This window comes from Cydia strobilella, chromosome 6 (genome assembly GCF_947568885.1).
Source record: "Cydia strobilella chromosome 6, ilCydStro3.1, whole genome shotgun sequence".
Lineage (NCBI taxonomy): Eukaryota > Metazoa > Arthropoda > Insecta > Lepidoptera > Tortricidae > Cydia > Cydia strobilella.
The window spans coordinates 514,506-538,410 of NC_086046.1; the positions used below are offsets into that span (position 1 = coordinate 514,506).

The following is a 23,905-nucleotide window of genomic DNA, read 5'->3' on the forward strand; positions in this document are numbered from 1 at the left end:
GCCTAGCAGTCTTCAGGTTGCAAGTTTCGTCCTTTAGTGTGCATGGATTCCCTAGGTATTTGCTCCTATATATGTGGGCGGCAATCCTTGATGTTTGTTTACATGCGTGTTTTTTTAAATAATTTTAATTAGATTTTTATTATTTAAGTCGATAGTTACGAATAAAAATAAAAATATTTGATTCAAAGGAAGCATAGTCAATTGACTGACTAATTATAATTTTGAAATGATAAATTGAATGTGTTTAATTAAAATAATCACAAGGTTACTGTATTAAATAAATATTATTATTAAATTAATTGTTATTTTTAGACGATCTCGGAAATATGAATAATTGGGAATTGTATAGGTATTGATAGAACAACCATACCGCAGGTGGTGTGGCGTGATCTCAGATAGCAGGTGGCAGGTGTTACCTGGAGGGGTAGGGTTGGAAAGGTTATTTAAGCGGTTGCATGCCGTTGTTTGATTCATTCTTATGCTAAGCCTCGACTGTGTAAGAGCTATCTATACCCGTGTCGTAAATAAAAGTGAGTTTTAAGTGAAACGTCTGTTTCTTCTCTATTATCTCTATCCTAAGGGATGGTCATGAAAACGTGCCACCCGATGACCATGCAGACCATGCGAATAGTAGAACTTCGCCGACAGCAGCGGTGGGATCACAATCCCCTATACTAGGCGGGCGCCGCCGATCGCTTGTTCAACTTGAGCCTACTTTTACCATGGACCAAGTGATGAGCCTGGTAACAACAGTCTCCAAGCAAGCCGCAGCAAGTGCTGTTAATGCGGCAGTGTCCGCCACCGCCGCTAATCCACAACAGCCGGCGCTACCCCGTGAACGAGGAAATTTTTACCTACCTCCGTTCGACCCGGATGTACGATCTCATGATATTCGAGATTGGTGCGCTAATGTCGATGAAACCATTTCCGTTTTCGCTATATCACCTAAAGAAGCACGGATGAAAGCCATACTTCAGTTAAAAGGAAGAGCAAAAGTGTGGGCCGACACGTGGTCTCTACATTCAACTACTTGGGACCAGGTGAAGGAAGATCTAATCAAGACCTTCTCGAAGGAGTTCCGGTATGCTGATGATGTACAGAAATGGCGCAACTACACGTCGGACCAAGCATCGAGCTACGCCGAATACGCCATTACAGCTTGAACATTATTCAAGCGCGTGCGGCCGGAAGCTAATGATGCCGATGCTGTGGATGCGGTTATCACAGGTATTTATCCTGAACATATTAGATCTGAATTGTTACGAAATACGCCTGACTCTTTGCCTAAACTAGTACCTGTTTTGAAGACATACCGTAAACGTAAATTCGATACATTAGAAAAAACAAACAATAATAACAATTCTCAGAAAGCTCGCGCCACTGAAGATGAAGTAGGTATTAAACCAGACTATTTGTCTATTTGCTCTAGGTGTAATAAACCTGGTCATCGCTTTCGCGATTGCAAGGCGCTTAATTATTCCGGATCTGATAATTCCACTACTGTCGGAAGCGAGTCTAAAGCCCCTAATGATACTAAATCAGTGGAATGCAAATATTGTAATAAAAAGGGTCATGTTGAAAATAATTGTTTTCGTAAAATGTTAAATGAGCGGTCGAATTCAGTCAAGTCAGTAATCCTTTGCAGTAGGTAATTTTTACCGCCAGGCCCGTAGTATTACTACAGTTAAAATAGGTAACGTTACTTATCCTTGCTTGTTTGATACTAGTGCTGATTGTTCACTGATGCGAAATCACTTCTTTGGTTCGATTCCCGGGAAGAGAAAGGCTGTTAACGCCACTTTTTCGGTGCAGGTGAACACTCATTTGATTCAAGACAGACCGTTACTAATACGGTGGAAATAGCTGGTACTTGTGTTGAGTTAGGAGTTTTATGTTGTTAAAGATACTGAGATACAACATGATATCATAATTGGATTTGACTTTTTGTCATCCAAGCAAAAAAATGATATTTCTGTAAAACGCAATTTCTTAGTAAGCGAATGCATACAAAAATAATCATGTCTTGAGCCTGATTTAAATACTGACGTAAAAGATACTGATTTACAAAAAAAAAAAATATTACATGCATGCATTGTTGATAAATATAAAGACAGCTTTCAAAATCTAGTTTCCAAAGTAAATACCAGTAAATTGAAAACAACACTTCCTTTTAGTAGTCCAATTTTGATAGTTAAGAAAAAGGATGGTTTAGATCGATTTTGCATAGATTTCCGTGAGCTGGATGCTAGCACTTTAAGAGCCCACTTTCCAAGTTTCCATTGCCTTTGATTGCTAACCAGATAGATAGGTTAGGGAAGGTGCGTTACTTTACGCCATAAACAAAGCACTAGGCAAATATCTCTATATCCTATTGATAAAGTGGCTCCTTTCGTACCGCCCATGCGGACATAACTGGCCGTATGTATGGGACCCGAACTGAAACCGAGTCTGCATTAGTTTTTATAGACGCATTCACCAAATACGTTCATCTAGTTTATGCTGACGACCGTACAATAGATTCCGCAAAAAAAAAACAAAAAGGAATTATTAACTCTATTATAACAGACCAAGATAAAAGTATGACGTCGCTAGAATTTAAAGATTTTGTAATAATTTTCGTACTGAGCATTACGTTGTGGCTAAAGGCGCTAGTAGAGCAAATGGTCAGGCAGAGCAGAGTATATTACCAAGCTTCTTCAAGTTGACGATGATGAGCCTATAGAAACCTTACTTTTGTTAGAAATGTTTGTAAGCAAAGGATGGACGAGCGATCTTTTCAAGACAGTGAGGTTTGATATAGGTAAAGCGCGAGTCAAACCTTACAAAGTGGAGATTTTGTTTTGATGCGTCGTCATGAAAGACATACTACCAAATTGGGTGCAAAATTTGAGGTCCCATGGAAATGTTAGAAATATTACTAAACTATCGTTATAAATTAAAACATGTTAATTTACGTGGAAGTACTGAAAAGATCGCCAGCCATGATTTATTAAGACCTACTCCTACGGGACAGACAGATCCATTTAATACTGAATTACTGATGATGACGAGTCTACCGTGTGGGCGGTGGATGAGACGAGTAGCAGTGTTCAAAATGAAAACTGCTCACAGACCGAGACTCAACAAACGTGGTTTTATTCATTAGATATTATTGTAAGTGTTTTCTTTTGTATTAACAAATTTATAATTATGTGTATGCATTGTTCCACCTTATCCACAACACCTTCCTTATAACGCTGGCTGGCCACCACGCGTTTCCTTTTTCCCGGTCTTGGCGGCTAGATCTCTATGTTGAGTGATGCCGATGTGGGCTAGATCCCAGGATGGGTGATGCCAGGGTCAGCGCAGGGAGCGCGCTGGAGCAGAATGGCCGTGTGGGCGGCAATCCTTGATGTTTGTTTACATGCGTGTTTTTTTAAATAATTTTAATTAGATTTTTATTATTTAAGTCGATAGTTACGAATAAAAATAAAAATATTTGATTCAAAGGAAGCATAGTCAATTGACTGACTAATTATAATTTTGAAATGATAAATTGAATGTGTTTAATTAAAATAATCACAAGGTTACTGTATTAAATAAATATTATTATTAAATTAATTGTTATTTTTAGACGATCTCGGAAATATGAATAATTGGGAATTGTATAGGTATTGATAGAACAACCATACCGCAGGTGGTGTGGCGTGATCTCAGATAGCAGGTGGCAGGTGTTACCTGGAGGGGTAGGGTTGGAAAGGTTATTTAAGCGGTTGCATGCCGTTGTTTGATTCATTCTTATGCTAAGCCTCGACTGTGTAAGAGCTATCTATACCCGTGTCGTAAATAAAAGTGAGTTTTAAGTGAAACGTCTGTTTCTTCTCTATTATCTCTATCCTAAGGGATGGTCATGAAAACGTGCCACCCGATGACCATGCAGACCATGCGAATAGTAGAACTTCGCCGACATATACTTCCACCTGTTTACAGTCTAGGAGAATATGTTTAGTTGTTTCTTCTTCTTTCATGCACGTTTAAGTACTTTAAAGTATAAATGTTGTGTTTTTAAACTATAATGTACTGTACCGGACAGATGGTATATAAATGTTGTGCTTTTAAACTATAATGTGTTTCTGTACCGGACAGATGGTATATAAATGTTGTGCTTTTAAACTATAATGTGTTTCTGTACCGGACAGATGGTATATAAATGTTGTGCTTTTAAACTATAATGTGTTTCTGTACCGGACAGATGGTATATAAATGTTGTGCTTTTGAACTATAATGTGTTTCTGTACCGGACAGATGGTATATAAATGTTGTGCTTTTAAACTATAATGTGTTTCTGCACCGGACAGATGGTATATAAATGTTGTGCTTTTAAACTATAATGTGTTTCTGCACCGGACAGATGGTATATAAATGTTGTGCTTTTAAACTATAATGTGTTTCTGTACCGGACAGATGGTATATAAATGTTGTGCTTTTGAACTATAATGTGTTTCTGTACCGGACAGATGGTATATAAATGTTGTGCTTTTAAACTATAATGTGTTTCTGTACCGGACAGATAGTATATAAATGTTGTGCTTTTAAACTATAATGTGTTTCTGTACCGGACAGATGGTATATAAATGTTGTGCTTTTGAACTATAATGTGTTTCTGTACCGGACAGATGGTATATAAATGTTGTGCTTTTAAACTATAATGTGTTTCTGTACCGGACAGATGGTATATAAATGTTGTGCTTTTGAACTATAATGTGTTTCTGTACCGGACAGATGGTATATAAATGTTGTGCTTTTAAACTATAATGTGTTTCTGTACCGGACAGATAGTATATAAATGTTGTGCTTTTAAACTATAATGTGTTTCTGTACCGGACAGATGGTATATAAATGTTGTGCTTTTAAACTATAATGTGTTTCTGTACCGGACAGATAGTATATAAATGTTGTGCTTTAAAACTATAATGTGTTTCTGTACCGGACAGATGGTATATAAATGTTGTGCTTTTGAACTATAATGTGTTTCTGTACCGGACAGATGGTATATAAATGTTGTGCTTTTGAACTATAATGTGTTTCTGTACCGGACACATGGTATATAAATGTTGTGCTTTTAAACTATAATGTGTTTCTGTACCGGACAGATGGTATATAAATGTTGTGCTTTTAAACTATAATGTGTTTCTGTACCGGACAGATGGTATATAAATGTTGTGCTTTTGAACTATAATGTGTTTCTGTACCGGACAGATGGTATATAAATGTTGTGCTTTTAAACTATAATGTGTTTCTGTACCGGACAGATAGTATATAAATGTTGTGCTTTTAAACTATAATGTGTTTCTGTACCGGACAGATGGTATATAAATGTTGTGCTTTTAAACTATAATGTGTTTCTGTACCGGACAGATGGTATATAAATGTTGTGCTTTTCTCTGAACTTATACTTAAACTACCAAGTCCGGTTTAATATTGTGAATAATAAAGTGTAGTTGTTTTAAGTGGCACAATTGTCCTGTCATTCGCCTTGTAAAATATCCTAAAATGGTAAAAACGTTATTGTCGAATCTTATCTTCATGACAAACTAGTTTGACAGTTACTGACTGATTTTATCTTTTTGAATTAATATTTTACTGTTGCCTTAATAAAGAAATATACAATTAAATGTACATGTCGGCGGCCGATCGTAAAATCAGGCAGATTATAACATTCCTAAGCATATTGTGAACTTAGAAATTTGTCGCGTTCCCTGAGTCAACAGTGCCCCGCTACGCGGGGCTCCTATTTCTGGACTGTTTGCCTTTCGGGCATCTGAAGCAACCTAACGAACCTATCTTATCTACCTATACTATCCTATTATATTACACAGGAACTTTATGATCGGCCTGATTTTACGATCTGCCGCCGACACATAAACTGCTGAGCACATGCGTGCAGCACTATGTATTTTATATTAATAGATACCATTAAACTGAGCCGATTCATAAAATGCTATTGCGTCAGCTATTATGGAATATTGAAGGCTGGACAGCTAACCTGCTAGAAAATAACGCGCAACTTTTTTACTGACCCCCTGAGATACAATGTGGTAGATGCAGGATGTTTATTAAGTCACCCGCAATAATTAACTAAACACTTTATTGTACGGAAAAGAAAGGAATCAAGGTGACATCAGATAAAAGTAGTACAAACGCGAACTTATCCCTAAGAGGGATCTCTTCCAGTTAACCTAAAGAAGTTATTAAAATCTAGACCAGTAATTAGATATATAATATTAAATAATTTACGGGTGTATAGATATGGTCATACTCAGCAACTTTTACTATGGGACTAACTCCTAAATCGCGAAAAAATTTTGGCCGGTCTGATGTTGATGTTTTGTACGGGAGTCAAATTTTTTCTCCGTTGTTTTGTGTTGGTAATGTTGGTATTGGTATACAGGTATAACAAAATACCTCAAATGTTTACTAGAACCAGTAGAATCTTTCAGAGATCGTATTTTACCTAACTTCTATCCGCGACTTGTCTGCGTGGAATGATTTCATCTTAATCCGGTTCAGCGGTTTAACAGCGTGAAGTGGTAACAACAGACAGACAGATATCCTTTAGATAACTTGTCTTATACGGTCCATCTCGTTGATCTGTCTGTACTGACCAGATATCGTCGCTATACTTAACCTCATATCTGCAACAATCATTTGATGGAAATGTCGCTTTTCTTTCATTCGGAATACGGGTGTTTTTGTCATCAAATGAGTGTTGCAGATACGAGGTTGAGTAAGTATAACGGCGAATACGCGTATGTTATACTTATACGTCCGTCCGGCGACTGGCCACTCACTTTCATTATTGCGTAATACATTGTCCGACATCTTGAACTTGCTCCGTACGCGCCTCATTCACAAATGTACATGAATGGTTTCACTACGGATCACCATTATGAGGCTGCTTTTTTAAAGTACCCAAAGGGTAAAAACGGGACCCTATTACCAAAGAGGATATAATAAGATAGAGCGGTACTGTCATAGTAAATTTTGTAACCACTGTAAATTCACTGCCATCTATCGACATACTTTAAAACTAAAAATGAAGATTTATAAAAATACGTTAAAATGTATTTAAACATGGATAAATGATTTTTTTGTTTGCATTAATTATTTTTATATGATTTTGACCCATGTTCTTTCACTGATATGCGTTAAAATTATAAATAACAAACGAAACCGTCAACGCCCTCTATACGAGAGTAGGCCAAAACTAGTGGCGCCATCTAATCGAGAATCAAATTTTCGTGATTTTCGAGGCACGTTTTTTCCTTAGACTGTATCCATCTATTACGGAGTTAATAAATAAATAAATAAATAAATATTATAGGGACATTCTTACACAAATTGGCTAAGTCCCACGGTAAGCTCAAGAAGGCTTGTGTTGTGGGTACTCAGACAAGGATATATATAATACCTATACAAATACTTAAATACATAGAAAACATCCATGACGCAGGAACAAATATTTGTGTTCATCACACAAATAAATGCCCTTACCGGGATTCGAACCCAGGACCATCGGCTTCACAGGCAAGGTCACTACCCACTAGGCCAGACCGGTCGTCAAAAGTTATATCTATCTTTGCTATTACTAAGACTCCGCTGTCCGTCTGTCCGTCTATCTGTCACCAGGCTGTATCTCACGAACCGTGATAGCTAGACAGTTGAAATTTTCACAGATGATGTATTTCTGTTGCCGCTATAACAACAAATACTAAACCGTACGGAACCCTCGGTAGGCGAGGCCGACTCGCACTTGGCCGGTTTTTTTCATACCACGTCGGTGGCAAACAAGCATACGGCCCACCTGATGGTAAGCAGTCACCGGAGATATTACATGCGCGTTGCCGACCCTTTGTTGACGACCCCCTGATGTGTTGGAATAAAAATAAAATTATAAATTCCTTTGTTCTCCTTGCAGCATTTTTACATGTATCTGTTTCGCCCGATGGTTGACTGGTAGAGAATGCCATTAGGTATTAAGTCCGCCATTTGTACATTATTTTTATGTTTTGTTCAATACAGTTTAAATAATTAAAATTGTAAAAAATAACCAGATATAAACCGACGCATTCGAAATATTTTGCACTAAATGTGACTGCAATAGAGTTAGACCAAAGAGATATAGACCAAAGAGATATAATAAGATAGAGCGGTACTGTCATAGTAAATTTTGTAACCACTGTAAATTCACTGCCATCTATCGACATACTTTAAAACTAAAAATGAAGATTTATAAAAATACGATAAAATGTATTAAAATATGGATAATGATTTTTTTTATTTGCATTAATTATTTTTATTATTTTGACCCATGTTCTTTCACTGATATGTGTTAAAATTGTTAAATAATAAACGAAACCGTCGACGCCCTCTATACGAGAGTAGGCCAAAGCTAGTTGCGCCATCTGATCGAGAATAAAATTTTCATGATTTTCGAGGCACGTTTTTTCCTTAGACAGTATCCATCTATTAGGGAGTTATATCTATCTTTGGTTAGACCGAGATAAGTCTGCAACAATTTTAATAGCACACGCAGTGCACTGTGCAAGTGTTATTTTAAACGTCAAATTTATATTAAATTATGACGTATATGCTCCGCGTGTGCTATCAAAATCGTTGCCGACTTGTCTTGGTTTAACTCTATTTACATGCGTTTATCATAGGTATTATTATTTATTATTTATTTATTTAATAAAATACAGAGTATTCATACAATAATCATAGCCCCGCAAAACTCAATAATGAGTTTGACTGTGGGGTCATCAGTCTCTAGTTACATATGTACTTAACTTAATTTTATAGTAGTGCAATTACTACAAAATATTGAAGTAGTGTATTTTTAACATAGATTTAAATTTAGACTTCTTATTTTCACATCTTATGGCTTCGGGCAAACTATTAAGCAAATATGGAATTCTTTTCCTAAGGGTTCTATCCCCGTAGTAGTTATTAATTCTAGGAACGCATAGTTTGCCTGAAGTCACAGCCTTTGTGATGTAAGTGTGATTAACTGATGTTAATGCATCCTCTGAACTATTTTTATTTTTATACCAGTATATTAACGAATCACGATATAATTCATATGAAGCATAGAGTAACTGATACTAGAGCATTACTGTCATAGTAAATTTTGTAACCCCAGTAAATTCACTGCCATCTGTCGACACACTTTAAAACTAAAAATGAAGATTTATATAAATACGATAGAATGTATTTAAATATAGATAGCGTTGCCGATCCTTTAAGGGGCCCACTGACTATCAGTCCGCTGGACGATATCGGCCTGTCAGTTAGAACAAAAATTTGACAGTTCCGAACAACTGACAGGCCGATATCGTCCGGCGGACTGATAGTCAGTGGGCCCCTTTAAAAACCTGTACACTCCTTTTTTGAAGAACCCCATACTGTATAGTCCCTCGGGAAAACCTCGGCAGGGAGCTCATTCCACAGCCGAAGCGTCCGCGGGAGGAAATATATTATACAGTGGTAGCAAAATATATAACTATTCGTTTCGAAGCGGAAAATTAGATTTTCATTTCAAAATGTAGACATTTTTAAATGAAAATCTAACTTTCCGAAAAAAGTGACTAGACATGTTCTTTCCGTGTACCCTTCATATAGTTTGTGTTACCTATGTAAATATTGTAAATAAAAGGCTGTTTCTAATTATGCCATGTGCTAATAACCAATTTATACTTCATCATCATCATCATCATGTCAGCCGATAGACGTCCACTGCTGGACATAGGCCTCCCCCAAGGCTCGCCACTCCGACCGATCCTGTGCCGCTCGCAACCACCGAATTCCCGCGACCTTCACCAGGTCGTCGCTCCATCTTGTTGGAGGCCTACCGGCAGTTCGTCTTCCGGTACGCGGACGCCACTCCAGAACCTTCCGGCCCCACCGGCCATCAGTTCTGCGAGCAATGTGCCCCGCCCACTGCCACTTAAGGTTTGCAATTCTGCGAGCTATGTCGGTGACCCTAGTTCTACTGCGGATATCATCATTTCTGACTCTATCACGCAGAGAAACCCCGAGCATAGCTCTCTCCATTGCCCTTTGCGTGACCTTGAGCCTTCTTATGAGGCCCATTGTTAGCGCCCACGTCTCAGATCCGTATGTCATCACTGGCAACACACACTGGTCAAAGACTTTTGACTTAAGACACTGCGGCAATTTGGACGAAAAGATACTGTGGAGCTTCCCGAACGCTGCCAACCGAGTCGGATTCGACGAGTGACCTCTTTCTCGAAGTTGGACCTACCTAACTGGACTGTTTGTCCCAGGTATACATAATCGTCAACAACTTCGAGCGCAGAGCCTCCGATTAATACGGGAGTTGGCACAACATGGACGTTAGACATGATCTTCGTCTTGTCCATGTTCATTTTCAGACCAACTCGTTCAGATACTCTGCTGAGATCAGCGAGCATCGCACTGAGGTCCTCCATAGTCCATCTCTCCATTTATACTTATTATAAGGTTATTCTTCAGTACGTATGTAGAGATCAAGATATACTGGAAATAGAGTGTAGACGAGTAAAACTTTTTGTGAATATTGAGGTTGGATTATGCATTAGCAGTCCAAGTAGTACTATTCCGTAAATCAAACTGATATGATGACCGGGATCGTAACACTTCTCATTCACACTTATGATAGTCGTAGCAGGAGTGAAAGAGATGGTAAGTAATCTCAATCGCCATTTAGGTTTGCGGATAAAATTAACATTCTTAACAGACCAGCGGTGAATTTTATGACTGCAATCTTATTTTTAAGATAAATAGGAGGCAAACGAGCAAACGTATCGCCTGATGGCAAGCAATTATCGTCGCCCATGGACACCCGCAACATCAGAGGGCAAGTGCGTTGCCGGCCTTTAATATGGGAGTAGGTACGCTCTTTTCTTTCTTAAAAGTTTGAAGGTCGTATGCACACGTACACACTATTAATTTTGGATTTTTTTTTGCACAGAAGCTAAAACTATGAAAATTGCTTCTAAAAGTGCGCAATTTTATTTTCATCGAACTCATCGATTACAATTTTTTGTAAAAATTACAAAAAAAATACAATTTACTTAAATGTGATCCCGAGTAGGTACCTATATACACTGGGCTGTCCGCTCAGTGCTTAGCTAACTGCGACCTGAAATCAGATACCCCCTTACATTATAACATTTAAAACTTTCGCGCTTTGAACACATATTAACAATAATAATTAACAATTAACATTTATGTGTAGTTGGGTGGTTTGAAAATGTGATGTCTACCCCAAACTTTGAATACACTTTCCGTCGGGTAGTCACACAAATCTCATTTTGCTGGGACGTCAGTTAGCCGCGACCACGACCAGATTAAAAAAAACCCCTTACCTTGTAATACATAATTTCCCTTATTCCACGTAACCAATGCAACAACTTCAAACTACAATAATTGCCACTTTTACTTTGAGTCATCCGCCATAATTGACAGATGGACTGGTTTCGACATTTTTATGGAGAAGGCGTAGGAACTAGAATCGGTGTGGGTGAGGCGGGGTGCCAGTTACAGCGACAAGTAGGAAGTAAATACAAGAGAGGATCGGATTTAAATCTAAGGCCGCGGACTAAACGCACGAACGAAATAAATATCATATACGAAGGAAAAAATGACCAAGGCCTTAAAGTGCTGGGGCTGGAATCGAACCAGCGTCCTCCGTTTGTGTTTTTATTTCGTTTATTGTTTAAATAGTAGTGTGACTACTTGTAAAAAATACAAATAAAAATATTTTCATCAGAATGTAATTTAATTTGTTGTTAGAGTAAACGCACGAAGTTACTAGCTTCAGAAACCCTAGTGTAAATTTCATTCGATAACGTGACGTGCGTTCGCGTTTGCGTTATGTCTATTTTTCTATGGGATTTTGAACAGCGCGCCAAGCGGGACGTTTTGGAAACTCAAAATCCCATACAAAAGACAACGCAAACGCGTACGTCACGCCACGTTATGCTATCGAATGAAATTTATACTAGGAGTACTGAACGACAATGAAATTACTATCTTCTGCCCGCGACTCCGTCTGCGTGGGATTAGTAAAAACTGGCCCTATATCCTTTACTGGGCCTGAAACTATCACATATCATAAACATATCTTTATCATACCTTTCATCTAAATCGGTTCAGCGGTTAGAGGCAACAGACAGGCAGAGTTACTTTTGCATTTATAATTTTGAGGAGGAATAAGCGGGTCATCATATAAACTTCATGTGTAACTAAGGCTACAGGGACTTTGGCAACAGCTATCTAAGTGCTATTGTTGCGGAATTTGTATAACATGATTCTGACCGTCTTTGATAATTAAAAAAATAAGGACTGTCTCAAATAAAGTACCTTCATCACAAACATAGACGAAGCTAAATATATTAAGTGCAGCTTTGCCCAGTAGGTACATTTGGCGCGCCGCAGCTGGTAGTTACTAAATGGTAAGTACGCTCACACTGAGGCCCCAACCCTTATTGAACAAACACTGGATCATTTCGCCTACCATCGGCTAATATTTTTAGCTATTAAGATCGTTGATATTTAGTATATTTTTTTATTTAAACTATCTGTTAAAGTTATTTTTATCTTAGTTTTTTTTATATTTTTGTTTTTCGACATTCGACAATACCTAGGTTGGCCCTAGTATACATTGACAGCTCTTTTTTTGTAACATTGTTTTATTTATTTAATTCATATTCTTTTACTTTATTTCTGTTCTAATGCTAAGTTGACGATCTTTTATTAAAAGCCTTTGTTTTATCTTTTTGTGTAAAATACTGGAAATAAATATATCTAATCTAATCTATTACTGATAATCATCTCAAACCTTACCCACTGCCTTTAAGCTCCACCTTTACCGGGTGCGTACATTTGAGACGCCGCTGTTGTAGTTACTAAACACGCTTACACTGAGGCCCAACCATAGATATGGCCCAACCCTTACTTACCAAACAATGGAACATTTCGCGTACCATCGACAATTACCGATAATCATCTTAAAAACTTTGTTCAAATAAAAAACAAAAGAGGAATTCGGTCAATAGTTATGTAACTTCGAATAACACCATACTGATTTCGCAAGCAAATAAGTCACAGTGCGTGGTTGAGTTAAATAAAATAACTTTAGAAAAAGTAATGTCGATTTTGGAATAAAAAATATTGGAGATATGTCATTTTGAATTTTATTGTATAAATAGGTTTGGAATTTTGCTGTTTCAACATTAGGTACCTACTTACGTAATCATAATATATTGAATTTATTATGTACTATTTAAGCTAAATGTGTTTGATTTTGTCTCAAAGCAATCTATTGATTTCTAACAAAGATAGATATAACTCCGTAATAGATGGATACAGTCTAAGGAAAAAACGTGCCTCGAAAATCAAGAAAATTTGATTCTCGTTCAGAGGGCGCTACTAGTTTTGGCCTACAGTCGTATAGATGGCGTTGACGGTTTCGTTTGTTATTTAACAATTTTAACGCATATCAGTGAAAGAACATGGGTCAAAAACATAAAAATAATTAATGCAAATAAAAAAAATCATTTATCTATATTTAAATACATTCTATCGTATTTTTATAATTCTTCATTTTTAGTTTTAAAGTGTGTCGACAGATGGCAGTGAATTTCCTGGGGTTACAAAATTTACTATGACAGTAACGCTCTAGTATCAGTTACTCTATGTTTCTAAGTAGTTTTTATACCAAGTTAAAAGTTAGTGAACTGAGAAATTGATGCGGTTGCTGCGTCACCTATAATTGTACTATTTCTGTGACTTTGCCCACCTAGGTCGTCACTTTTTCCGCTGAGTTTCAATTTTGAAGTAATAATAAAACTAGTTAAAAAAATTTTTTTAAGTACATATCTTTTTTTATCTGTAGTACAAAAACACTAAATTCAGTAGACTATTATTCAACGTCATTACGTAATATTTGTCAAACAATGTGACAAGTATAATTCTTATACAAACTAAACCTTTGTTTGCTATCAAATGAGTTGACGTCATCAACAATATTTATGACTTTATGAGTCCTTAGCAAAAGCCTATTTAGCACAACTAAAGATTTCAAAAAATCTTATGGCTCATTGATGATTTCTTCAGAATTTAAAGTTTTATTACTTTTTACTTTTGTAATAAAAGTAGGCATGCTTTCTATACATTTATTTCCCTAATCTTACTTTGCCCAGTCTATTTGCCGTTTCAAAGGCTCCGATACCCCAGGGCCCAGGTTCGTCAAAGCCATAAAGTTTTCAGCGGCTTATTTAGCGTCTGAGCCGTCCGTCCGAACTCGCCCGATATATCTACATTAGCGCTGTCCTGCGTCCGCGCGACACATACACACACACGCAGTGCTGGATGTGTCATACTTTAATAATCACGCTTTTTAAGGTTCCGTACCCAAAGCACAGAATAAGTAATAGTAATATCATACAGAACGGCCGCGCACCGCCCCGCCCCGACTCGAATTACCTCACCCCGCGACAGCAGATTGACGTCCGTTTGCCGGTCGCTCAGTACTATTTTTAAGCAACTTACACTATGACGCACGCCGCGTGTCGTGCCGCTCACACATAGAAACGCAAGTGATTTTTGATGTATAGCGTGTCCGCCCTGTGCCCAAAGGATAGAAACGGGACCCTATTACTAAGACTCCGCTGTCCATCTGTCTGTCTGTCTGTCTGTTCGTCTGTCTGTCACCAGGCTGTATCTCATGAACCGTGGCAGCTAGACAGTTGAAATTTTCACAGATGTATTTCTTGCCGCTATAACAACAAATAATAAAAACAGAATAAAATAAATATTTAAGTAAGGCTTGGTTAATAGAACAAACGTGATTTTTTGCCGTTTTTTGCGTAATGGTACGGAACCCTTCGTGCGCGTGTCCGACTCGCACTTGGCCGGTTTTTTTAATATCCCGTTAGTTTTAACTAGCGATCCGCCTTGGCTTCGCACGGGTTACACAAAACCTTAAAAAATTATACATAAGAAGGTTTAGGCTTCCTCAAGAATCACTCTATTGACAAGTAAGTGAAAACCGCATGAAAATCCGTTTAGTAGTTTTTGAGTTTACCTCGGAAAATCAAGAATAGATGGCGCCATGCCTTTGGCCTATACTCGTGTCGATGACGTCACCGTTTGATATTTAACAATTTTAATAGTGAAAAACATGGGTCAAAGTCATATGGCGCTCTAAAAAAACATTTATCTATTCTCTACTTTCTCTCTATTCTATTATCTCTGTTATAATGTAATTGGCCATCTTAGCTTGAACCCAATTATATCTACTAAAGTTTTTTGTACATTCTAAGGTGATTTATATTTGTTTTACCTAGACACGTCGCTTCCATGCTCCACACGTCTGCGTCACACCCTGGGGACGTCAAAAATGAAGATTTAGTCCCTCGCCGCGTCATACATTAACCGAGTAATGAAAACACGAGTGATGAAGCGGCTATCTCGCTTCGATTATATATTTACTTTACACTGGACTCATAGTATTTACTAGATAAACTTACTGTATCTTGTCGAATTTATTTTAGGTTGAATTTTGGTTGTGTGGTAGGACACTTGAATATTGAAGTGTCCTACCACCTAAGTGTCCTATTTCACTATGTGTTTTGCGAGAAAATTCAAAAATCATTTTTCTGAAAACTACAGTAAATGTCTCCTTTATCTTATTCTCGAATTAGGGTTTGTTTCATAGAATCTGGACCCGGGTATGTCCCTGGACCCGGGTATGTTCTTAAACTGCGTCCGGACCCGGATATGTCCTTAAACTACGTCCAAAAGAGAGGTATGGGCACTGTGAATGACATCTCGCTTTGTGTGGTAGGGCACAGGACAGCGGATGTCATTCCAGATCTAGAGCAGAGCCCAACTGGGGAAGTAACTCCACCTTACAGAAAACCGCAGCCAAATAACACTAGACCCTACTCATAGTGTTGTGTTCCTGCCGGTAAGTAAGGTTGCCAGAGCTCAACGAGGGAGAGGAGTGTTAGGGTCAGCAACGCGCGTGTAATATCTCCGGTGTTGCAGGCGTCCATAGGCTACGGTAACTGCTTACCATCAGGCGGGCCGTATGCTTGATTGCCACCGACGTGGTATAAAAAAACTGTAGATATTTCAATTTAATTTGGATAATTGCTTCGTAAAATACCATTAAAATAACCGTTTAAAAACCTTATACTCGTATAAATAAAACAATCCCACAACTGCCTTATACTCTGATCCCAAAAGCTTAATAGTTTCCTCGACAATCACAAATCTAAACTTTAACCAGGGAACTATCCGCATTTTTGCTTCCTTCATAAACACGGATCAACCCTTCCCCATAAATCTGGGCCCACCCTCGAGGTGGTTTCAATGGAGATTGAGCCAATTAAAGTAATCGCAGTAACAGTCGGCGCTGCCTTGGATTAGTTCTGTGGAATTGGGAGGAATGGAGACGTCGGGTTATATATTTTTGTGTTTTTATATGATAAAACCCAAGTGAATACCCAACTGGCGTGATGTGGCGCAGAATAGGGCAGAGTGGCGCTCTCTTGTGTCAGAGGCCATTGCAAAATCCTTTTTTGAACTTAAAACAAATTAAATTGTAGATTTGTTAGTTCGCATGATTATTAATTAATTTTATTTTGTAATGTTTAGCCTAGATTACGCTCTAATATATTGTTATTGTATGTCCTCACAGGACGTCATGGACTGACTTTCAGAATTGATGTAACACCTTAATTATAAAATGTATGTACATTTACAATCAATAAACGAAATGAAATGAATGAAATAAATTAAAGGAAAAATGGAAAAATTTACACCTCCGATAGGACTTGAACCTGCGACCATTGGAACACCGGTCCAATCGCTTCTGCCAACTGAGCAGCAGCTCGCTGTCGTTGTCTGTTCGAGTCCTGCCGGAGGTGTATTTTTTTCCATTTTTCCTTTTATTTAAAAATTTTGAGGAACGCTTGCACCTCGCAAACGTTTTAGCGTTATAAAAAATAACATGAACTTAGCTACATGATGGTAAAGAAATCGCTATAAAAGTCGGCACTTGTATATTTTATTTTACAAAATTAGTTTTGCAGCGACGAAATTTGATATTTTATTTCCTGAGTGCTTCTTTACTGCAATATTTGGAAAATAAATAAAAAGTAAGTAAAGCAGTAAGGCTTAAACAATTTGTTAGTTACCCCACATTAACAGTCCTCACTTCAAAATGAATTTAAAATATGAATAATACCTAAGCAAAAACATTTGAAGGCCAAAACCTCTCCTACGTCGTGCTGCGGGATTAGTATCATACAATACATATCCTTTTATTTATTCCTATATCATGGTATCCTGTTGTATAATATTACACTCACCGGAAAAGGAAACGAAACGAACAATTAACTATTTCCCGTTGGTATGTTGAAAAATATTACTTCGTTACTACCCCAAATTATCATTCCTTACTGGGAAATGAAATGAAAATATGCATGATACGCCATCAAAAACATTTAAAACCGCCTCTCCAACGCCGTGCCACGGGATTAGTATCATACAATGCAAGCATCCGACGGAATCCTTTTATTTATTATTATTTCATGGTATCCAATATACTATATATATTACACCTACCGGAAAAGGAAAGAAAACCAACAATCTTCTATTTGCCGCATGTAGTTTAAAAATTACTTCGTTACTATCCCAAATTATCATTCCTTACTAGGAAATGAAATGAAAATATGCATGATACGCCATCAAAACATTTAAAACCGCCTCTCCAACGCCGTGCCGCGGGATTAGTATCATACAATACAAGCACCGACGGAATCCTTTTATTTATTGCTATTTATTGTTATTGCATTCTCTCCGCTCATTTCTCTCTCCTAATATTGTCTTATATAAATTTCGCTTAACGCCGTCTTGTTTTTAAATATTAAGCTAATTAGTGCGCTTTTAGCAGATGAGTTTTTCGGATGTTCTCAAGATTGGGATAGTTTTGTGCTTGTTGTTAAATGCAAGTGTTGGTTTTGTTTTAATTAGAAAACTGTATTCATTTTGTGAGTGTAGGTTGTACTTGTTCGTAGCTGACATGTTAATTAAAAACTATACTACCTATATTATCAAAGCTATGGTTATCAGACTTAATTATTTATTAATTTTCACCTCAGCAGCTCGAACAAGCCCACTTTCGTTACTCCAGGGAGTGAAACAAAGTAGCTTTTTAATTTAGTGAAGGCCATGAACTGCCACTTCATACTGCAATTGTGTAATTCGAAATACATTTTAACCTTTAATATGTTCTCACTACTGAGATGAAAAATTATGTGTGCAACACGAGAGCAAAGTTATTTTACATCTCGTGTTTTTAAGTACCTCGCTACGCTCAAGATTCTAACTTAGGATCACTCGCTTCGCTCGTGAGTCAATTATGGAATCTTTCGCTTTCTCGGGACTCAAAATAAACACTCGCAAGAAAAACCAATTTTCCTCTCTTGTTGCACAAATAACTATTGCCTATATTTGTATTGTATAGTTGCTTTATATTTTTCTACACCTTTCCAATTTTTAGTGTATTTTCCCCGTTCGTTTTTGTGTAATATGTTTATCTTATTAATTTTGTATGTATTTATATCCTTTGTCTTTCTGGTACCTTGTTGTAAATTTTGCTACATTTGTCACCCTCTTTTCAATTTCTCCTCTTATCTACCATAGAGTAACTTATACTAGAGCGGTACTGTCATAGTAAATTTTGTAACCCCAGTAAATTCACTGCCATCTGTCGACACACTTTAAAACTAAAAATAAATATTTATAAAAATACGATAAAATGTATTTAAATATGGATAAATGATTTTTTTTATTTGCATTAATAATTTTTATGATTTTGACCCATGTTCTTTCACTGATATGCTTTAGAATTGTTAAATAACAAACGAAACAGTCAACGCCATCTATACGACAGTAAGCCAAAGCTAGTAGCGCCCTCTGAACGAGAATCAAATTTTCTTGATTTTCGAGGCACGTTTTTTCCTTAGACTGTATCCATCTATTACGGAGTTATATCTATCTTTGCATCTTCTCAAAGGAAGAGATCCCTCAAAGGTTCGCCTTTGTACATCCTTATTATTTGTACCATGTAATTTTTAATATGTATTTTTTACAATAAAGAGTTAACTACTATGGTTGTCATTTGAATCCCTTAACCTAAATCGTATGGTTTTCTGGGAAATGTCATGAGATACAGCCTGTTGACAGATAGACGGACAGACAGACAGACGGACAGACGGACAGTTTTACCCTTTTTTACCCTTTGGGTACGGAACCCTAACAATAGGCCCGTGCCTATCCCTTGTGCATATCCGTGATATTGACAACCATTGACTGATATATAAATCAAATTCGAAAGTAATTAACATCATATCTACCATCAATTCATCACGCACGTACAAAGGTGTTGACCAGGCTAACCTATAATTGATTAGGTACTACTACTATTCAAAACCGCGTAGAACCCTGTCCAAATTATAATCTTAAGCAAATTACTTTAAAACTAAGCAATGACTAAGTACGACAAGGTTCCATAGTTCAATCAATGGACTTAACTTCGTGATAGCCTCAGGGTGAAAGGAACATCTGTTTGCACTGCAAACTTCCGAAAGTCGTATCACGTTTGTGGCGAAAGTAATTTTGAGTTTTATTGGAATATGATAAGGTTTATTTTACTTAAAGCGATTGTTAAGATAATCGTATGTGTAAGTTATGTTGTTATTGTGTGGTAGGCAGTAATGATAGTGGTGGTTGAACGTTTTCTGAGCGTTACTGTCATGGTTAGAGGAACACCTGTTGACACCGTGATGTGAACTTACTGGAAGTTGACCTATGTAATTAAAAGTTCAAGTTATCCAATATTATGATAGCATTACAGTTATACAGTAATTGATACCTCGGGCAAAGTTGCCTTAATGGGCAAAGTTACAAAATATTATTCTGAATAAAGTTAATTTATTCAAACTGTAATCGCGCTATTATTTCTTACCTAAGCGAGTAAAGTACCTTCGGATTTGATGCGATTTAATAAATAGGTACACTATAAGCAAATATAGATATAACTCCGTAATAGATGGATACAGTCTAAGGAAAAAACGTGCCTCGAAAATCACGAATATTTGATTCTCGTTCAGATGGCGCCACTACCTTTGGCCTACTCTCGTATAGTGGGCGTTGACGGTTTCGTTTGTTATTTAACAATTTTAACGCATATCAGTGAAAGAACATGGGTCAAAATCATAAAAATTATTAATGCAAAAAAAAAAACATTTATCCATATTAAAATACATTTTATCGTATTTTTATAAATCTTCTTTTATAGTGTTAAAGTGTGTCGATAGATGAAAGTTAATTTACTGTGGCTACAAAATTTACTATGACAGTACCGCTATATCCTCTTTGCTATAACTATTTTTTTTTTTTTTAATTGGCCTGAAAGTTTAAGAACAAGTATTTCGTGTTTATTGTGATAAATTGCTCATTTTCTATCTATTAAACTAAATTTTGATATAAAATTCAATATGCGTCATTATACCTATAGCACAGCACACATAACTTGCCTTTACTAAACCTTATCTCATTAAAATAAAGTCCACAATTGGACATGTTGTCAATGTACCTAGCCACCAATAGGTACCCCAGAATGTCCCTCACCGGCGGATTTTAAAATGGAAACAGTGTAGACCCGCGTCAGTTCTCGTGAGTGATGGGTCCCTGGGCACCTCGTCAGTCGGAGACAGGTTTTAACTAAATTTCCATCACTAGGTTACCTACTGTTTTGAAGATCATTTTATAATGGCGGTTTTCTAGGTACCTACCAACAAATTTTCTAGGTATATAAAAAAATCAAATCGATAGCCAAAGTAAAGCAGACGCTTTTGGTATAAAAATGAAAATGAAAATGAGAAATGTTTATTTCTGTTAAGGCTGTTCCCATACCCAAATGAAATCTAAAATCGAGCCCTCCTTACGCCACCCGTCCCAACCCTCGGTACAATGACGATACAACAGCGCCACGTAAGAAGTGGCGACTTAAATGAACTAACACGACACTGATTTGTAAAACCATAGAGTAACTTATACTAGAGCGGTACTGTTATAGTAAATTTTGTAACCCCAGTAAATTCACTGCCATCTGTCGACACACTTTAAAACTAAAAATGAAGATTTATAAAAATACGATCGAATGTATTTAAATATAGATAAACGATTTTTTTTATTTGCATTAATTATTTTTATGATTTTGACCCATGTTCTTTCACTGATATGCGTTAAAATTGTTAAATAACAAACGAAACCGTCAACGCCATCTATACGACTGTAGGCCAAAACTAGTAGCGCCCTCTGAACGAGAATCAAATTTTCTTGATTTTAGAGGCACGTTTTTTCCTTAGACTGTATCCATCTATTACGGAGTTATATCTATCTTTGCACGCACATAATTATTATATTGCTGTCACGCCCATGCTGCTGGTTGTCAATGTCACTGTGCGAGTTTGCCAGCCAACGCCATCTACCCGAGTCTAGGCCAAAGGTGTGGCGCCATCTATTCGAGTATAACTTTTGCTTGATATTCCGAGGCACGTTTTTGCCATAGACTTTACTTATCTTATACATACGGAGTTACAATATCTTTGGTATTTAGAATTAAAAAAAACCGGCCAAGTGCGAGTCGTACTCGCGCACCGAGGGTTCCGTACTTTTTAGTATTTGTTATTATAGCGGCCACAGAAATACATCATCTGTGAAAATTTCAACTGTCCAGTTATCACGGTTCATGAGATGAAATGAGATACAGCCTGGTGACAGACAGACAGACGGACAGACGGACAGCGGAGTCTTAGTAATAGGGTCCCGTATTTACCCTTTGGGTACGGAACTCAAAAAAACAAGAATTACTTAACACATTTTTCTATAATTAGGCTATAGAAAAATGTGTTAAGTAATTCTTGTTTTTAGGGTTCCGTACCCACGTTATTAAACATTGTTTATCAAAACATCCCAAGTCACAACAATCATTTTAACCACCAATGTTTACAATAAATCACATAACAATCATAACTAACCATCCTATAATAGATCCCACCTGGTATCGAAAGAGATAATCAAAACAAGCGCTCGCGCATTCGATCACTCTACCGCCATCTATCCGTCGTCACCTTACATTACAGTTCCGAACTCCGTGGATAGACGGCGCTGTTGAATGATTTATTGGACTGAAGATATTTTTATGGTGTTCAAGGTGTAATGATATGGGCCTTTGAAACGAATTTATTGTGTGGAGATTTTTATCTTGTGTATGAGATATAGGCGATAAACTACTGTAGGTGGATTTTAGATACTTACTTGTAAGAATAGCTACCTATGCGTAGACAGCAACAAAGAAAATTTAAACACGAAAGAGTTATACCAAAGATAGATATAACTCCGTAATAGATGGATACAGTCTAAGGAAAAAACGTGCCTCGAAAATCACGAAAATTTGATTCTCGATCAGATGGCGCCACTAGTTTTGGCCTACACTCATATAGAGGGCGTTGACTGTTTCGTTTGTTATTTATAATTTTAACGCATACCAGTGAAAGAACATGGGTCAAAATCATTTAAAAATAATTAATGCAAATAAAAAAATAATTTATCCATATTTAAATACATTTTATCGTATTTTTATAAATCTTCATTTTTAGTTTTAAAGTGTGTCGACAGATGGCAGTGAATTTACTGGAGTTACAAAATTTACTATGACAGTACCGCTCTAGTATGTTACTCTGTGTTTTTACGAAAGCGACTGCCATCTAACCTTCCAACCCAGAGGGGGAACTAGGCCTTGTTAGGATTAGTCCGGTTTCCTCACGATGTTTTCCTTCACGGTGTTTTTTTTGTTTACAGAAATGCATCAAGCAATTAAGTACTTGTAACGGGCTTTGCCGGTCGAAGTGTTTAGCAGATGGCGCCAGCATAGCTTGCCCTGTCAATCCCTAGAATTGTCGTTTCCTTTTTTAATTAAATTGTTTGCCCTGGATGTCAGCCCTTTAAGCTAAATCTCATAGAAAAAGGGGCAAGCTATGAAAGCGCCATCTATACAAACACTTGACAGTTGCCAACCCTATTGACAGCTATTTTTGTTCAATTCAAGTTTCAGTTCAATGTATAAAACCAAAGATGGGTGCACGACATTTTTATAATTACTTTACACTTGCCCACCCGGTTTAATATTAAGCAAAGATAGATATAACTCCGTAATAGATGGATACAGTCTAAGGAAAAAACGTGCCTCGAAAATCAAGAAAATTTGATTCTCGTTCAGAGGGCGCTACTAGTTTTGGCCTACAGTCGTATAGATGGCGTTGACGGTTTTAACGCATATCAGTGAAAGAACATGGGTCAAAATCATAAAAATAAATAATGCTAATAAAAAAATCATTTATCTATATTTAATTACATTCTATCGTATTTTTATAAATCTTCATTTTTAGTTTTAAAGTTTGTCGACAGATGGCAGTGAATTTACTGTGGTTACAAAATTTACTATGACAGTACCGCTCTAGTATAAGTTACTCTATGATATTAAGAGTCCGCAGCAAACTCGGCCGAAACACCTTTCCAGCAAAACGGAGTTTCGTTCTCAGTTTAAAACCACGTGTTGGTTTGTAATGAAACTTTGCACATGAGGTTTATATAGTCCTGTAATTAGTTTATATAGCTCCAGTTTATAAAACAAACGAAATAAAACAAAAACAAGATTTGTATGAAAAATTTAAATTCGCTTAATTTTTTAACTATGGTATCTGAAGCTACATAAGTACATAAA

At 36.9% G+C, this 23,905-nt stretch overlaps 1 protein-coding gene and 1 long non-coding RNA gene across 3 annotated transcripts in view; both read left to right on the plus strand.

The window, feature by feature from the left end:
• The window catches only part of LOC134741966 (uncharacterized), a 323,784-nt gene that overhangs the window by 223,169 nt on the left and 76,710 nt on the right, over nucleotides 1-23,905 (plus strand). The gene's annotated exons all lie outside the window — the stretch shown is intronic.
• LOC134742518 (uncharacterized) lies at nucleotides 606-1,878 on the plus strand. Its single transcript, XM_063675738.1, has one exon. It carries the CDS (start codon nucleotides 723-725, stop codon nucleotides 1,161-1,163), a length of 441 nt encoding a protein of 146 aa, XP_063531808.1. The 5' UTR covers nucleotides 606-722; the 3' UTR covers nucleotides 1,164-1,878.

Coding starts and splice junctions, on each gene's coding strand:
- LOC134742518 (XM_063675738.1), top strand. CDS start 723: ATGGACCAAGTGATGAGCCTGGTAACAACAGTCTCCAAGCAAGCCGCA.